The 18572-nt window shown below is 42.7% G+C and overlaps 2 protein-coding genes across 3 annotated transcripts in view; one reads left to right on the forward strand and one right to left on the reverse strand.

The window, feature by feature from the left end:
* TG (thyroglobulin) overlaps positions 1-18572 on the reverse strand; it is an 825201-nt gene that overhangs the window by 217632 nt on the left and 588997 nt on the right. The gene's annotated exons all lie outside the window — the stretch shown is intronic.
* The window catches only part of SLA (Src like adaptor), a 91517-nt gene that overhangs the window by 69083 nt on the left and 3862 nt on the right, over positions 1-18572 (forward strand). Inside the window, exons 4-6 of one of the 2 annotated variants that reach the window (XM_078686737.1) lie at positions 11490-11576; positions 15432-15535; positions 16591-16722. In XM_078686737.1, the coding sequence (XP_078542863.1) occupies positions 11490-11576; positions 15432-15535; positions 16591-16722 (323 nt within the window). The remainder of the gene's footprint in view (positions 1-11489; positions 11577-15431; positions 15536-16590; positions 16723-18572) is intronic. The other variant, XM_078686738.1, reaches the window with a different exon arrangement.

Consider the following 18572-nt stretch of genomic DNA (forward strand, 5'->3'; position numbering starts at 1 on the left):
TTGCATTTTTACCCCTCTCTCCCTGTCCAACAAGACCAATGTCTGTGAGACAGGACTATGTGATGGATCTATGTCTGCAAATGACAGCAAAAATCAGCACCAGGGGTCCAGATATCCTTGCAGCTGGGGCAATAAGGGCAGGGGTGCACGTCCATCACCATGCGAGGGACTTTTTTGTCCCAACACATGCAAACAACTGGTGCACAAGTGCCATAGAATGTGCCATCAGGGAATATCGGAAGGGGTAGAAGGCAGGAAGTCACACATGAAGAAACTCCTAATTAGCCTTTACCGTGCATCGGGCGGCCCCGGCCGTCTGACGTCACGGTGGGCGTGTGCGGAGGGCGGCCGGGGACCGTCCGAACTGCGAATGTGTGGAATTCCTCCACACCGCGGGGTAATTACGGCTGCAGCGAATCAGTTAAAAAACAGGCAGAGAGGGGCAATCAAAAGAAGTGCTGTTGAGGAGGTAATAGGCTATACAAACATTGAGGTGGGATACTATGTGTATGCTCATCTATGCTTGCTTCCACAACCAATCTTTTGCTCTGCACTCTTTTGAGTGCTTCTTTTAATAATCCTAAGGCAGGAAAAAAGGAATGACTAGACCAGCATGTATAGGATCAAGCCATGCTGGATGAAAAGAGGGAGGATGTAGATTATTTGAGGGATGGCTTGTAGAGTCTCCCCACACATAGCTTAAAGCCAAGACTTTTATAATCACATGATTAATGTGGAATATGACAGTCATGGTGTACTTTCTTAGGATAGGTTTCTCTTGAGTACGTCAGAGCAGACAGGGGTAGCATTATGTATTTTGTGTTGGTATTTTTGCAATAAAAGTGAAAGTGCTCAAGAGGGCATTAAATGCTTGTGGCTTCAGCTCTTATACCCTCAATACAAGTTCACAGGTAAATTCTGACCACTGTGCAAAGAGGAGTTTGCACAAAGATCAGTTTTATGAATTATGTGATAATTATCATACTAATGTAGTTTTCCCCTGATAGATTCCTCCAGGTCACACCTTTTGAAATGTATAAATGGGAAATGTCCCCAAAATATAAAAACAGACAATTTGATGTGTTAAATACAAATTTTGTAATGTATTCATACTTTCCAAGATGAAAACACACAGTAGAAAGTATCTGCCATAACTACTAACCAATTCGCCCAATGGTAATGGGGTTTACTGGGTCTGGTGAGTACATTATTTAATTAAGCACACTTTAGGTCTTGGTCTAATAGGTGCATATACCAATGGAAGGATGAGTAGTGATGAGCTGGCATATGTTTTCTACTTAATTCTGATTTAGGCCCTGATTACAAGTCTGGCGGTGTGGGAGCAGACTGCCACACCACAGCCTGCTCCCACACCACTAAACCCGACTGCCGCCAACCTACCAGATTGCAAGTAATTTTGTTTTCTGGCAGGCGAGCGGTGATGTGGTCCTGTGGTGGTGCAGTATAAACGCTCATTCCATCAAATGCCATTGATAAAGTGCCTGGTTACAGCGATGGTGTGTCCACGCACTAGGATCGTGGCCTCATAAAAAAGAAGAGCGCTATCAAGAAGGATACAGAATGAGAATAAGGACATTGAAGCCAGGATTAAGCTGCAAATAACCAGGTTTTCAATTGTTTGCGAAAGGTGTGTTCCACGGATTCAGATCGCAGCATTAAGGGCAGGGTGTTTCATATATTTGCTTCAAGAAAGCTAAATGAGCAGGCTCCCATTCTCGACTTTATGAATTTTGGCATGGAGGGTTCCACTTGATCTGAGGTTGCTAGAAGGAGTGTAAGGAAAAATAAGGGATCGGAGATAGCTAGGGCTCTTGGTCCACCAGATTTTATGGCAGCAGCACAGAACCTTATAGCCTTATAAATAGTTCTCTTCTGAATAGGTAACCAATGGAGGGTGTTCAAAGCCTTAGAGGCAGAAGATCTCCTAGGGAGATTAAGAACTAAACGCGACACCGCATCCTGAATGCGTTGACGTTTGGTAAGACTTCCTTTGGCTGCTCCTAATTACAGGATGTTGCCATAGTCTAATTATGATGTGACCAAGACATGAACAATAGTTTTTCTGGCTGCTATGGGGAGGAGATCGATAAGTTTCCTTAGAACTTTATGGATTCCAAAACACTTGCCAGCGACTCTCCTAATTTGGTTATCGAAGGAGAGTTTCGAGTCAAACCAGACCCTCAAATTTTTTGTTTCTGTTTTAGGGGTGAGGGATTCAGGCCACCAAACTGAGGTCCAGATAGAGGGAAATTGCCCTACTTTCAGTACCTTCGCCTTACTGCTATTACGTTTCAGACAATGGTTGGCCATCCATGTAGCTAGCTCTTCTAGGCATAGGGAAAAACAATAGGCCGAAGCCTCAGTGTCCTGAGATAAGGTGACAATTAGCTGTGTATCATCAGCATAGGACACAATTGTTACATTGTGTCTTTACACAATGTCTGGAAGTGAGCCAATATAGAGATTGAACAGGGTAGGGCTTATAATAGAGCTCTGGGCAACTCCTTGCTTAAGGGGAAAGCTTTCTAACAGAAAAGGATTCTGAGAGACCTGGAAGCTACACTCAAGAAAAAAAGACCATAGCCAGCACAAAGCGTGACTTCCAACACCGCATTTTTTTTATACGGTGTCAAAGGCCGAGCTTAAGTCCCGTAGGACTAGTGCAGCTGTTGGTCCAACGTCAGCACACTTTCTTAGAGTTTCAGAAGCTAGCAAGAGAGCAGATTCCATAGAATGCGAGGCTCTAAAATCTGACTGAGTTGGATGATATAGGTCATTTGTGGTGATATATGTAGTTAGTTGACTGTTCACCACTTTCTTAGAGATTTTAGCAAATAGCAGTAGCAAGGAGATGGGGCGTAGGTTATCAAGTGCTGTGTGGCCAGCAGAAGGTTTCTTCTGGAGTGAAAGGACAATAACCTGCTTCCACTTCAGGGGGACCTCGCCAGCATGGAAAGAGACTGTGAGGAGTTGTTGAATGTAAGGGATTATAGTGTTCATCCCTTGCAACAAAACCATCGGTGTGGCAGGGTCCTATGAGGATCCTGACTTGATGCCTGCCGCTATGTTCTTCAGCTCATCCAGGTTAGGAGCCAAGAATTCCTTAAAACCGTTCACTCTAACTGGTTCAGCTGGGAGGGCATCAAAATTGATGGAACCACGTGCCTCTGGTGGAAAGGTGTCATAGATGGTAGCTACTTTGGACGCAAAGAAATGAGCAATCTTATTACAATTCTCCACCAATGCTGGAGTGGACGCTGTAGTTCGGTCCAATGACGAGAGTGATTTGAGGATAGAGAATAATTCTTTGCATGAGTTATACACAGTTTCTATTTTTTCAGTGTAGAAGTTACACCTAGTTCTCCTAAGAAGCGCGTGATACTTTGATACCCATTGTGCGCCTTATAACTCCACTGCTGCAGGATTGCCAATGGACGTTCCTGCACAGAATGGACTGAGCAGTCTATTCTGTGCAGGAACAGGGGTGCATGCAAGAAGGGGGGCACCACATATGCCCCCCTGCATGCAACCGCATGTTCAGGGACATAAGGGGTCCCTGTTGGGCCCCCTTTGTCTTCACACCACCAGCCTTTTAAATGGCGGGCTCACCTTTATGAAAAGGCTGGCGGTTAGAAAACTTGTAATATGCATGGCAGTTCGGCATCGGCATCGGCACCGCCATGCATATTCCTTCACCAGACCACAGCGCCACTGCCAGGGATCGCGGATCCCTGGCGGTTGTGGCGGTCCTAAAGCGATCTGACTTCTGTACTCGTAATACGGCAGTTGGACCGTTGGTGTGGCGGTCCATGACAGCCACCGCACCTCCACCCCGAGTTTGGCAGTCCGATGGACTTCCAAACTGGTAATCAGGCCCTAAGTCTCCACTACATTTGTGATATATTGTAATATAAATTATAACCTCTGTTAAGTTATGTTCTTAACAAAAGGACTCTCCAAGGTTTACAAGAACACCACTGAGGTATAGCAGGACGGTAAGCGAGCCTTAGCGCTATTACAAGTATGTCGTACATATGTTTTAATGTATGTGATGTATAGCATGAGCCATGCTTCAAAGCAATGGAGCACTCTACACTATTGAGGTCTCACAGTGAGGAGTGCAAATGCAGAGGGAAGTAGGGAGCAGGTACACAGTGTGAAGGGCTTTGGTTTACAGTGGAGAAGGGAGAGGGCTGGGTGACCCCTCAAAGGGAGTCAGGGCAGCCGTGATAAAAACAGATACTGATGCTAAATGCAGATGCTGGTAGACTAAAATAGCACGTCTGCCACATCTGATATTTTGCTTTTAGATGGAGAGCTTCTGATAGTGCTTACTTTGCTTCGAGCAGCAGATGTTATACATCCTCACCAATCACTGAAGAAAGCTAAGTTGTCTTCCTGCTGAGATGGCATAAGGTATCATTTTGGCAAAAATGAAATTGAGATCAGCAAATGTACAAGGGGGCAAGAATGTGAGGTGGTGTCTAGTTTGCATTGTGGCAATTGTGTGCAAGTGGCAATGACAAAAGGAGCCTGTGAAACATATATTCGGCCCAGCATCAACTGTTTATCACAATCTAAAGAGCAGCATCAACATTTGCTGCGGTGCATTGTTCAAAGAAGATAAGCCACACAGTCATCTCTACAAAGATCAGCTTCTGCTAGTGTCATCAGAGGGACTGATGCACAAACAGGCTGCCTTGGGAGGCGCACAACCTCGCAACGTGGTGGAGAGGTGATTGTGCGTTGTTTACCAAGGATTTGTGTTGGAGGACTGCCCTTCCATTACTAACTCTGATGTAGAGACAACTCAGAAGGCTCACACACATTGGAGGTGTGTTGTTCATTGCAGCACACCTGCAATGTTCTGTTTCTTTAGAGAATTGAAAACATTTCTACTTGTTTACGCCTGATTCCAGTGGGTGTTATATATTGATGCAAAGGCGCATCTGGCTCTCTTAGTAAATTGTGCTTTCCTTCAAAATCTATGAGTGTTTGCATTGAACCACCCCCACTAATGTCCATGTAATGTCATTTTAATGCAAAGTAGTGTAAAGAGGTTTCTGCACTGTGAAAAGTTCACCTTCCCAATGGAAAAGACCTTTTGAGATGGATAGTAAATAGCAAGCGCCACTGTGATAAAAAGAGATACTGATGCTAAATGCAGACGCTGATGGACTAAAATAGCATGTTTGCCAAATCTGATATTTTGCTTTTAGATAGAGAGCTTCTGATAGTTCTTACTTTGCTTCGAGCAGCAGATGTTACTCATCCTCACCAATCACTGAACAAAACTAAGTTGTGTTGTTGCTGAGATGGCATAAAGTATCATTCTGTCAAAAACGAATTTGAGATCACAAAATCTACAGAGGTGCAAGAATGTGAGTTGCCTGCAGAAAGCCATGTAAATCTAGGCTGTGGTGTATAGTGCACACTTGCTCACCATGGTACATTTTAGAAAACAGAAGAGTGGACAGGACCATGATACTCGGCAATTAACTGGGTACAGCTCAGTTCAAGTTCAAACTGTTGCCTGAAAGACAAATGTGTTCGACGAAGTACTGCTAATTGCACACAGGCTACGGCCCGAGTAGCATGGCAGTGTGCTAACTCCATGGTGGAACCCTCTGGCATACAGGGCCGCTGACTTGAATCTGGACAAGGGCGACGGCACAATCAGTGCAGCAGCCGTCTCCTCACACTGCGCTACAGTAATCTATTTCTAGGGTCCTCCACTAGACCTAGCTCCCTCTAAGAGCTCTCCTCTTCCTCACAGGGCACACCGGTCTTGGCAAACAGGCAGACACTGGTGCTCCAGTGGTAGGTGGTTCCCCTTTGATGGGAATAGTTACAGACAGAAGCGTGTTAAGTACTTGTAAAGAGAAGCAAAGCAGTAGGGTGAAATGCTGCTCTGTGTTTGCTACTGAAGTCTGTCAAGTAGATACAAGAATGCATGCACTGGAGAGATAAAGTATTTTTTCTACAAATCGGGCACGCTAGCCAAGTCTATCCATTTTTTAGGTCTGGTGTTAGCAAGCCCTTTTGATTTTACTACAATCATGTGTATAACATATTTACTGATAGGAGCTTTCTTCCAGCCCTCTTCATCCCTGATATTGTGTTAGTCTCATCTTTTTTTCCACCCACGACAGCACATAGCATTGGCAATAGGTCGTCCCACGTTAGCCATTGGTTAACTTTACTGTGAGTGATGGCATTCCGCTCTTTCAGAAGAAGCACACCCACACTGAAAGTAGTCCCTTAGTCTGCCAAGGACCACTATGGCCACTATGGCAATGTGTGGCAACACTTTTCCTTTTACACAATGTTTTTCTTAGATTGACAAGGACCCATCACCTTCCCCAATAATAACGTTTTCCAAAAAACAAGACAAAATAAAACAAGCATAGAAAAGGAAAGACTGGTAGGCAACCCCAGGCCTACTGGCTTTGCCAGTGAAATGAGTGAAATCAGTCTACAAAAAACGCCCAGTTTTTCTCTAAGGCAAACTAGAGCTTCAGGGAGGATGCATTACGTGTAATTTTTTTTAAAGACAGGCTGAAATACCTTCCTAATATAACCCCTCGCACTAAACTCTCCAAAAGCCAGTAGCCCTGGACAAACTTAATGTAATCTTTTCACATGGTAAGTGCAGTGGTCTGGCATGTCTATTTCATGAGCGTGTCCTGAGCAATATTAGAACACTGGAATGGTTAGCGCTCCATTAAGAACAATGGAGTGCTCCGGGCTTCTAATGGCCGGTAGAAGCCCGGAGCAGCAACATACCAATATTTGTTCATAGCTTTTGCTGTGAACAAAGACGTCACGGAAATCGAGGGGATTTCAACCCACTCGGGCTCCTTGAGACAATTGTTTTACTATTTAGAACATTCTTACCTCTAGGGGCGGAATGTTCTAATAGCCTTCGTAACGGGCTCTACTGGCCATTTAAAGGCCTGCTCCCTTGTTAGAGGCCAAGCTGAAAGGCCGGTAAAGCTACGCCGGGCTCTAAAGCCATATTAAAGACCACAATAAGTAACTCATGACCGTAAAGAAGTGGTCATATATTTGTAATACTTTAAAGACATTTATGCACTCTAAATGCATCGTTAAAGTGTGTTTCCTCTGCATGCACATCACCTCAACATAGACTCCCATGTTCAAGCGTCGTGTTACAGTTTTTGATATAGTTTTGACTGATCGACGAGGCACCCAGAGCGTACCTATAGACATCTACGCAGTGTTTCCACAGTGGGTGCTCTGAATACTCTAGTGGTCCATTGTGGCCCAAAAGGATTTAAAATCTCAGACCACAAAGACAGAGCGGAAATTGTTCACTGCTGTTAATGACGTACTAAGAATGTGAGGTGGTGAGTGAGTAAAGCAACCGAACAAGCTGAGTAAACTGGTGAGTTAATGTCCTGAACATGTCAGCCACACTAGTACAGTGCAACTGCCAACTCCCCAACATTCAAATCGTTATAACCTCACATGAAGGTTCCAGGATTGAACCTGATGACAGAAAGACAGCAGCAACACAAAGAGAGGGACACAACATTTCTCCCTCCTTAACACAGTTATGACATGTAAAGAGAGAAAGAACCATAACAGATTTAGAGTGGGAATAAAAACTTGAAAAAAACACAATATTGAAAACATAAACACTGTAAGTAGTTATCCACTGATATATTCATCAAGATACACTGGTCTTATATGCAAACTAGTACTTGTTCGATCTGACATAACATACTGTATTTGAAAATGATATATCACAGTTTTCCTTTGGAACATTGCACAACCTCTTCCTGCACAAACCATCATCAGTCTTGACAGCATCTTTAAACATCTTCCCCACCCTTTTACCTCTGATGTACTTGGACCACAGGCCACATCCCGCACAATTCCTCAATTCAGGAAGGACGTCAAGATCTGGCTCTTTGACTGAACTGGCTCTTCGTCTGAACTGCAGACCCCACCCCCAACACCTAGAGACCCAAACGGGTGATTAGCCGCTCTCTATAAGAACCCTGATTGATTGATTTATTGATTGACACAAACCTGTGCACCTTTGACCTTTTGTTTGTCAAAATACTGTGTTCTTTTGTGTTGCAAATTGAACTTGCTTTCTCTCCAGTCTCCCTTACCATTTAACTTCACACCTTTTTCCTAACTCATCCACCCTGGACCCAGAGCAGTATTGGGTGCTCTCCGTTTAAAAAACTCAAAATGGGTTTTATTAGTGGTAAAATGAGTAGTAATATGATAGGAAGTGAATCTCTGTTGAAGTTCTTTTTTCCAATCTAGAGTATTACTTCTGGCTAACTGGATACACTTCTTCAATGTTCTTTCAATTCAGCCGAGTTAGTTTCTGGGTGACTAATTGAACTTTTCTTGTGAAGAATACATAAGGACGTATTATAGGCTTCAATCTAATTGCAACAGAATTGGGGGCTGTATTCGGAGAAAATGACAGTGGAAACACGTTCTCATTTAAACACTTCTTCCAAAAATGTCATAATCCCTACACACAGGAAACCTCCCCCCCCCATCTTGAATACAAATCATGCAACACAATAAGATAGGGAGTTTGATGTTCACTCCTTATAGGTCCAATTATGTCTATGGCAACTTCCTCCCATGGGTGATTAGGAAGTTCCCTTACAAACCATAGGCATGGGCCCTTTCTGCAGGGTCATCCCCAAACATTTTGCCTTCACCCTCCTCCTGTATTCAGAACCCAATTTTGTTGGCTCTTAGGACTCTGAGCACTTTACCACTGCTAACCAGTGCTAAAGTGCCTGTGCTCTCTCCTTTAAACGTGGTGGAATTGGCTTTAACCAAATTGGCACATTTAATTCACGTGTAAATCCCTAGTAAAGTGGTACTATATGTACCCAGGGCCTGTAAATTAAAGTGCTACTAGTGGGCCTGCAGCACTCATTGTGCCACCCATTTAGGTAGCCCTTTAAACATCTCTCATGCCTGCCATTGCAGCCTGTGTGTGCAGCTTCAAACTGCCAGGTCAGCCTGTCAAAATAAAGCTTTTGAAGGCGCAAACCTTCCTTTTTAATACATAAGTGTCTCCCTAGCATAACCCCTGTACAGCTCAGAGGGTAGGGTGCAGTGTATTTAAAAAGTTGGACATGTACTTTTATGTTTGACAAGTCCTGGTAGTGAAAAACTCCTAATTTTGTTTTTCACTACTGCAAGGTCTACCTCTCTCATAGGATAACATTGGGTTACCTTATTACATTTAATACGTGATCAATTGCGAGCAGGTAGACAGGTTGAGTTTGGGGTCTAAAGAATTGGGAGTAAAAGTTCTCTTCAATGGTAGAGTGGGATTTTTAGTCCCACTTCTGAAAATGGCACTTTTAGAAAACTTGCATTTTCTTGTCCTAACAATTTGGTGCTGGCAGCCTGTTCATGACTAGGTGTAGCTAGCAGTTGGTCCTTGTGTATTGTTCCCAGACAGTGAGACAAAGGGAAGCTAGGTGTTGGCAGGATGGGCCACTCTGAGTTAATGAGGGGGAAAAGCTGTCACCTGCAACAATTGCACTTCACAAAGGCTCCGCCTGAACATTCTAACAAAGGTTTTGGCACTGGTCCTTTGTGACCCCAGAAAAGCTGTGGCCAGGACAGGAAGGAAAGTGATGCCTGACACCTCTGGGGAGTGGAAACCTCTGGAAGCTTCTCAAATGTCAAAGTGGGCTCTGCCAGGAAGGACTGCTGTGCTGCTGAAAGGATTGCCACTCTGCCTGACTGCAGGCCAGAAGAACTGCTATCCTGCTGCCCTCTTGACTAGGTGAGAAAGACTGAACCCGCATCTCTACATACAACGTGAAGCTCAAATAATGACCGTCCGCGATGCCTGATTAGATCGTCATGCTACAGCAATGACTGTCCACAATTCTTGGCCTGCTCCTTGAGCTAAAGCGACAACCATCTGCAATGCTCTCCCTGCTCCTCGAGGCCACCTCCACCTTAAACGTGACTCTGTGCAGAGAGTTAGTTCCAGGTGTGAGATGTTCTACTGTATTGTGATACTTGTGTAGCACTTTCCTAACCTGCCTGAGATTCATAAAGTGCAGTCTAGTGGTAGAGTAAAAGACTACTCCATTGTGCTGACTGGTATAGTCTAATTCTTTATTTTTTTTGTGTGACCTATTAGAGAAGTACTTTGGTGTTGTGCATGAGGTTTGGAGGAGCCCTAAAAGATTTCGGAGCAAACTTGGAGTATGCTAAATCATGGCATATAGAAGACGCAAGTGTCAGGGTTAGCATGTGCGTACCATAATTACCTTGTCAAATTGATAATTTTCTTGGAAACGGGTAAGCTAATATAATAACAAGACTGTGTCAATCCTGAATCGCTGAAAGGTACAACCGAGAAAGTTAGAATGCACCATTGATCACTGAGACTGAAGAACCTAGTCATAAACAACAATTGCATAATCCAGGGATAGCCGGAAACATCACAGTAGTGCATCTATGGATCCTATCCAGAAACAGAGATGGAGCCTCCTTCGGAGAAGCAGAACCATGCTAATAATGGGACATTGGGGTCCATTTAGGAACAGACATGGAACAACTAAGGACAGTCAGAGATGCTTAAGTACTTGGTCTATGAAAAATATTTAGATGTAGAGCTAGCAAAACCCAAGAACTGACAAAGGGCATCACATTAGTGGGTCTGTGGGGTTCACCAAGAAGTGGAGCTTGTGCTTACCAAGGACAACCACATACATCTCAGAAGTGGAGCTCAAGGTTCAAATGGAAGCATACAAGCATAACAGCAGAAAGAGCAGCATTGGGTCTGTATGGTCCATCCAGAAGCAGAGATAGTGCAATTCAAGGAAAACCACATACACTACAGTAGACGGGGCAAAGGCACAGCCCCAGGATTGGGTGCTACTGGGGAACTGATGCGAGGAGATTATAAAATGTAGACGTGTGGAGAGATGTGGTAGCTAGAGTTAAGATGAGAGAAGAAGAGGGCAGAGAGGATGGGAAAAGAGTGATAATTACCCAAATATTAAAATGTTAGGCAACTGAGGTCCTACTTCTATTAGAGACCGGCAATAGCGGAAGAGGAACTAGAGATACCACAGAGTGCAATTTCACCCTGCTGTGATTTACCCTCACTGAACATGAATTCTGCAGGGTAGAATGAAGAAATGACAAAGTAATAATACCATACACTGTCCCTTGTTCTGAGTTGCAACCCTCAGAATGCTGCTGTTGACTAGTATTACATGGTAAGTGTGTTCATGGAAAAAATGAGAGGTCAGTGTGATATTTGTGCACATTAACTGCGACGCAAATTGGGTTCTACACCCAATTTAGCATAACCACGTTACTCAATGTGCAGGGCAGGGTGCTTGTGCTTTTTGCTTTTACTCTCTTGGTGTGTTTTCAATCTGTTAGCATCATTCATGATAGAAATTCTCATTCTGTTCACCCTACAGTGAGGGAGGCTGGTGGAGAGTGATTTCCCTAAACACAGGTCGAGAAAACTATATTCCCTCACAATACGTAGCAAAGGTTTACCATGGGTGAGTACTCTGTATGCATTCTGTAACCATCTAACGATGTTTAATATACTGAACCTGGTCTTGAACATGCTATGTTTAGGAATCCCACTTGACATATTTAACAAATTATTTCCCATAATTGACAAACATTGCTGTAGAAAGGCATATAAACTAGAAACAAATATAAAATATTTGTAAGTGCAGGTCCTTAAGCCCACCACCATGATGCACTCTCAAAGATGAATACCATGAATGGCACCGGATGAGGAACAAATATAGTAATATCAGCAGAGGCATGGCTGTTTCCTGAACAGTTTAACAGTATACCTGATGCATATGATATGATATGAGTCACTTAAGGGTCTATTCACAATAAAATATCGAATAAGTGCTTTCAATCTCATTTTGCACCTGGATTAACAACACTTCTTCTGTGATCTTCAGTTTAGGAATTTCCAGCAATCTCAGGGAAAATGCCAATTCTCCTTGCCATGCTCCATTTACAATTTAAATCAACAAGGACAGGGTTCTCTTCTTGAATCATTTGCTCCATGGAGTCTAGGTGGCTCATGACAAGCAGCCATTGTATCAAGCACTCTGGTCTGCTGTATAGTATTCCATCTCACTTGGCCAATCCTTGATTATTTTGCTAAAAAACCTGATTTGGACCCTATCAAGATCAGCCCCCTCTTGAACCCACTACGGTTACCACAATCACTTTGCTGCTCAGTATTTTGATAATTTATACACGTTCCATCACCTCACAAACAAACAAAACTGAAATGTTATTATAGATCAAACAAATAGCATAAAGATCACGTTGAAATGGTTACCAGCACTCTGGAACAGTTTCACTTCTAACCTAAAATACTGGCGTCATACATGTATTACTTGACTCATATCTGTCCATCGCACAAGAAATAAATGTTGTTGTAAAAGATTCAACTTCCAGTGATCATAGTCCCACAAGGTTCATTTCAACCGCTCCTTCAAAAAACACATTAAGTACATTTTGTCATTAATTGTCATAAGCAGAATAAACTCATAACCCCATATAAACACTAGCCTGGGTCTTGGGCAAGCCATGATCAATAAACGTTAGCGGACATATGCAAAACCAGTCCAGCTCAAAGACCAGTAACACACACAGGAATGTCTCTTTGGCCAATTCAAAGTTCACCCAAAGATCAAATGTACAAAAAACGGAAACGTGGTACTGATCCTTGGAAACACAGGATCCTAAGCCATGCAAGCACAGCCACGCTACTAATTCTTCTGAAATTTACAGAAGGCAAAGCTGTTCAGTAAATCATATGATTGTTATTCGAGAATCCAAGGAAACAACAAGAAATGCCAGAAAGAAGGATTCTTGCTTATGAAGAACAATTCCTCACATATCAGAAGTTTTCTCCATACTCCAGCTACTCATGACCTTCTATCCAGAATCCAAGCGTATTTGCTTCAAACTATTTACTGAGTTGTTTGCTACAGTCAAGTTACTAATCAGCTACATTAACTTTAACCTCTTCGGTGGTCATGACGAGCACAGCTCGTCATGAGTCACACTGGAGCTGTGCTCATGATGAGTTGGGCTCGTCATAACGACTCTGCGCCGGCCACGCGCGATTGATTCCCCGCCTGTGCGGGCGAATTAATCAGTGGGCGGGGTTGTGACAAAGCTCCACTGTGACTCATAATGAGCTGGTCTCGTCATGAGCACCGCGGCACCCTGCTCAGCCCCCTCATCCCCCTGCACCGTGGGGGAATTAGCCCCGCAGGGAAGGGGTTAATGTGTAGCCTACTGTAGCCCAAATGTTGTCACCGACATTTTCTCTTTTCATTTATTATATCAAGTGTGCAAATAACTTTCCAAAAATGATGATACATTGTTCTATTACCCATAATAATGACAAATAAATAAACATAAAAGTATTGACCAAGCACTTTGTGACAATAAATATATATAATTCACCAGAGAATAATAAAAAACTAAAATAGATACTATGGTGATACACATTATGCATGCTAAAAACAATAAAGGCAGAGTATAAAATGTTTGATTCATATGTCAAGGATGAGTACTTGGCTAGCAATATGCATGAAAATCCTGCCTAAAGAATTATTATTATATCATTTTAAGGCCAGATGAAAGAAAAACAATATGAAAGACAATGTTATGTCAGGAGAAGCTACAGTGCCACAGAGAGAAATTCAAAAGCAAGACTCTCATCTTGATGGATATCAGGTATAGCTAGCTAGATAATATATTTGCTTCTGACTACCCGGATCCTTCCAGAGATCTTAAGTTTGGTGGCCAAATTAGGGGTGATGTTAGGACAAAGAAAGTGTGCGAAATTAAAAAAGCATGTCCACAGGATCACATTTTATGTCCCTTGAATTATTAAATCTATCAACTACAATGGTTCCCTAGAATTGCTTGTATTACTAAATATCGACTTCCAGAATATCGACCTACATAAATATTGTGGAAAGAATATTGAGGGCCAAAATATCGAAAAAGTAAGTTCATATAGGGAAGTATAGATGTACTAGTCCTAATTCAATATCTATATCCCTTAAAGACATATGTCGGCAAGTCGGATATGTGTGGAGTTTGGTACAAAATGTCTCCACTTATGTACCTGTCAATATTATGGATCTGGCATTTTGCCCACAATTTTCTGTGCCATTACTATTCTGATTTTGATATTCAGGGTGTACACCCTAAGATTAATTAGTAATATAATGTAAAATTTCACAATGGCCTGTGAGTGACATTTCTAAAGATATGTAGGTGGGGTTAAAAGCCAGTATCCCTACTCTTTGCAAACGTACCCATAACACAAATCACTGTGAGACACAGAAAAAGAAATAAAAAGAATATCCATTTTGGAAGGCTTGTGATTTTGAAAATGACAAAACTTATCATCAAACACACAAGATAGACACTGGGACAAGTCAAAGAGCATACCAACAAATACCTTATTTTTTCTTTTTGCTCAGGTCGTACATGTTTATTTTCAGATCTCACTCTGGGAAAATGTTAGGACTACCAAGCTCAGAAAATTCACCTGTTTAGAGAAAGCATAGTAGTGGAGGGATTGGTGGCAACGTTCTACAGAAATTCTGCTTTGGTAGTTGGCTCCATGATCCTCTATTGTTCAGGGAGTGCCGCCATCTTGATGGAATTCCCTTCACTGTAGGCTATAAGGAACACCTCTATGGTTTTGGGGTGCTTCCTAACCATTTAGACAAGAGGGCTTAGTGAGGTACAGCTTATTTTCAGGAATGCTGCTTTTAAAAATCTTGTTAGAATGCTTTTAAAAATGTCCACACCTATTCTGCATTGTAAATAATATCAAGATAATTGATGAAGTGGGAGTCTGTACGGCCTGTTCGAAGCATTTATGTGTCTGCCTGCTCCACCTTTAATGAACAATTTTAGTTCACTGTTTCCCCCTGATGAACATTTATGATAAAGGAAATGTTTTCCTACAGCTACCTTTTTGAAATAATTTCTGATTATTTAATTTGCTCAGATAATGATATAATGTTTCATCCATGCACCATATTTTGCAACTTTATAGACTTTTATCTAAATTTGGCTTGGACCTGCAACATCTTCCTGTGTTAACTACATTGCTCTGTGGTTGTGTACTTTGACAAATAGCCTCATGAATTTCCCTAAGGAATTTCAAAATCTAGATCCTTACGAAACACCAAGGAACCCTGTGTATGTTGAATCTCTCACTGTGCACTGGCCCCTGAACCATTCATTAGCCAACAAAACAGTTTCTCAAACTAGCCATTTTATTTTAATCTAATCGCCGATTTTCAACCTTTATTGGCCTAATAAATGTCACTGTTTCTGTGCAGATGGTTATTTGAAGGTGTTAGCCGACAGAAAGCAGAGGAACTTCTGCAGCTTCCGGAGACCAAGATGGGCTGTTACATGATTCGACAAAGTGAAAGTAAGAAAGGTGAGGGGGGTAAGACTTCATTTTTACAATAATTGATAAGGTCAGTGCACTTACTTTTTTTGGGAACCTATGACCGTCATGAGAACAGTGAGCCATCTAAACGAAGTTACATGCCACTACATTTTTTGGACATACAATTGCACACCACATTAAAAAATAAGAAAGCATCAGTTCAAAAATGATCCTGGCACAAATAATATTTGTGCATCTCATTGAGCATGTATCTGCACTCAATTTTTAAATCTGTGTGATAAAATGGTGACAAATATGCGCATACATTTTTGTCGACCTTAATTCCCTTGCACACTGTTTTGCAAGTTTGGTTACCTACTAAGGGCCTGATTACAAAGTCGCCATGGCCTCAAGACCGACCGACCTCTCGTCGGCTTTCCCCACACAGCCATTACAATGAGACCACACATGGTGCAGTCGCATACTCCCATTTCTCTATGGGAGCTTGTGCTAAGGCCGTAAAATGGCCATAGCACAAGCTCCCATGGAGAAATGGGACATTCTGTTAATCCCTGGACGGTGTGGCAGGCTTAAGTGCCTGCCACACAGTCCAGGGATTAACAGAGGAGCACCATAGATGCCCCCTTGGCCCAAACTGGAGGCCGGGTAAGATTGAGGTATTTGCTAGGAGCCCCCAAAGTCGCTTTCCAACATGCTTCTCATGTCGGAAAGCCCGACATGGAAAGCTTGTTGGAAACCCGACGGAGGAAACGCCACCCTCAGGGTTTACGTTGGAGCCTCCGACTGGCCGTTTTCAATTCCGACCTCCTACATTGTTATTACGTGGTCGGAATTGAAACCAGAGATGTTGGTCGGAGATTTTCTGACTGACATCATAATAGGCCCCAAAGTGTCTGATCAAAAGAAGGGTGTGCACAATTTGTGCTCAGCCCCTAATGCAAGTACTAAACCATTCACTCTCAGTATCAAATGCTGTTTAAAAAAGATAGACCTTTTTCACTGTTGTACATCTTCTATCTGTCCCTAGTGAATTGTGAATATTTTCATTCGCCTAGTGCCTCAACATTTACCACTTTCTGCAGGTCTGTATTCTTTATCGGTGCGGCACAGACAAGTGAAGCACTACCGCATCTTCCGCCTCCCAAACAACTGGTACTACATCTCACCGCGGCTCACCTTCCAGTGCCTTGAGCACCTAGTCAATCACTATTCTGGTAGGTGTACAGTAGCTCTACTTAAATGAGTATGATTGGGAGCTGTAGTTGGTTATTGGATTGATACTGTATTGTGATGTAGTGTTCATTAAAGAAGTGTGTCCTCAACTGTATTCTAAATTGGAGCAGCATTAGGGTGCCCCTTTTGGATAGAATGATGTTGTTCCTGATCATGTTGATGGAAAAGAGCTATTGTATTTCTTTTCTTTTTGAACATTTCTTTATTGGGATTTATTTTTCATACAAAATATATTGCAAGTACATCCTCATAGGTCTCTGACCTCTCTGGTATAGAGGGGAAAGGAAGGAAAAGGAAGAACACAAGAAAAAAGGTAATAAGTGAGGGGATCTCTCAAGCAGATAACCCAATAACTATGGTAAATTGGTGTCCAGCACCCCACCCAGTCCCTTTTAGGCTGACAAATTGGTCAACAACATCCACTCGGCCTCCTCCCTCTCCACCTGCAGTGTGTACACAGGTCCACCTCTAGTCAGAATCCTTACTACTTTTGGTCAGGATCGGGTATATAAAGTGTATGTATTATCAGCCATAAAGGAAGGTGATGATTGCCATGGCACTTTACAATATCTTATACTGTCTATTGTTATTTTCAGTGGTCAGTTGCCCCTGAGTGCACACTTTCACCCCAACATTTGCACATGAGGTTGTGAAAGGAATGTGCTGGGGTAGATATGATTTCTATTGGGCATCCTGCTTATGAGTGATGGGAGAGCATGTGGGTGTTTGTAATTGCGATCAGGACACTCCTCCCTGTGTGTAATGTTCTTTGTGCAGACTTGTGCCATAGAGTCTAGCGTCCCCCTCTTCTTGCTCCTAAATGTCTTCTAATGGAAGGCAGAACTATGGCGAAGCTCATGACCGGGTTAGGGGAGAGGAATGCATCAGAAGTTACCATTCAGTGAGTAGGAAGAATAGACTTCTAAAGGAATGGAATTGTTGGAGTCGATATTGTGCCTTGCATATGCTTCATTCATAGGTGCCCAGTTGGAACAGTTCAGTCATCCATTCCAGGTCAGTGGGAAGGCTCAAGGAGTGCCAATGACGAAGCATACATATCTTCGCCATCAGGAGTGCCGTTGACATCCACTGTCTCTTTGGAGAGGTGGCGTCCTCACAATCTGTTGTGTTGTGTAATGCATTTCTTTTCATTTTTTACACTACTTCTTACCAGTTCTATGGTTATCTGGCTGTGGGTGGGCCCAAAGCCACCAGAGATGGTCTACACAATAAGCAGAGGTAACGGTTATGATGGTTTTCTAAATGAAGCAGCTGGTTTTGTTGATGGTGTGGGTCAGTAAGGAGAGCCATATGAGTTAAAAAAGGATTGGGGTGAAGTGATCATATTTCTTCCAGGCCCCGTTGGATGTATTGAAGCATTTAGGATGCTCTTAGGCAGTGCCAGTGTAGAAGACAATGGAGCAGGATGTTACCACATTCAGATGCGAGAATAAAAGAACTTGAACAGAAATTCAGAAGTCGCTTTCTAGGAGTTTCACTCACTTTAGAAGAGAAAGCCGGTACCAGGATGTCTTTGACGGGTTTTTTGTGTTTTAGAGGCACGGTTAGTTTCCAAGGTGATTCCAAGTGACCTGGCATTCGGTGAAATTTGGGGTTAGAATCCATCAAGGTTCATGTCACTGAGCCAGGTTAATTTTATTTATTGTCTGTTATTATTGGCAAATAATAGGAACTCTGTGCGCTTTACAAATACACAAGTTGTGTTATGTTACGATAGGCGCTGGACATACAGGTCTGGATAAGGTGAAGGCAGTGTTGAGGCATTGGATGTCTGGAGTAGAGGAGACTTTCAGGTAAAGTTGTGTATCAT

Source organism: Lissotriton helveticus, chromosome 4_1, assembly GCF_964261635.1.
Source record: "Lissotriton helveticus chromosome 4_1, aLisHel1.1, whole genome shotgun sequence".
NCBI lineage: Eukaryota > Metazoa > Chordata > Amphibia > Caudata > Salamandridae > Lissotriton > Lissotriton helveticus.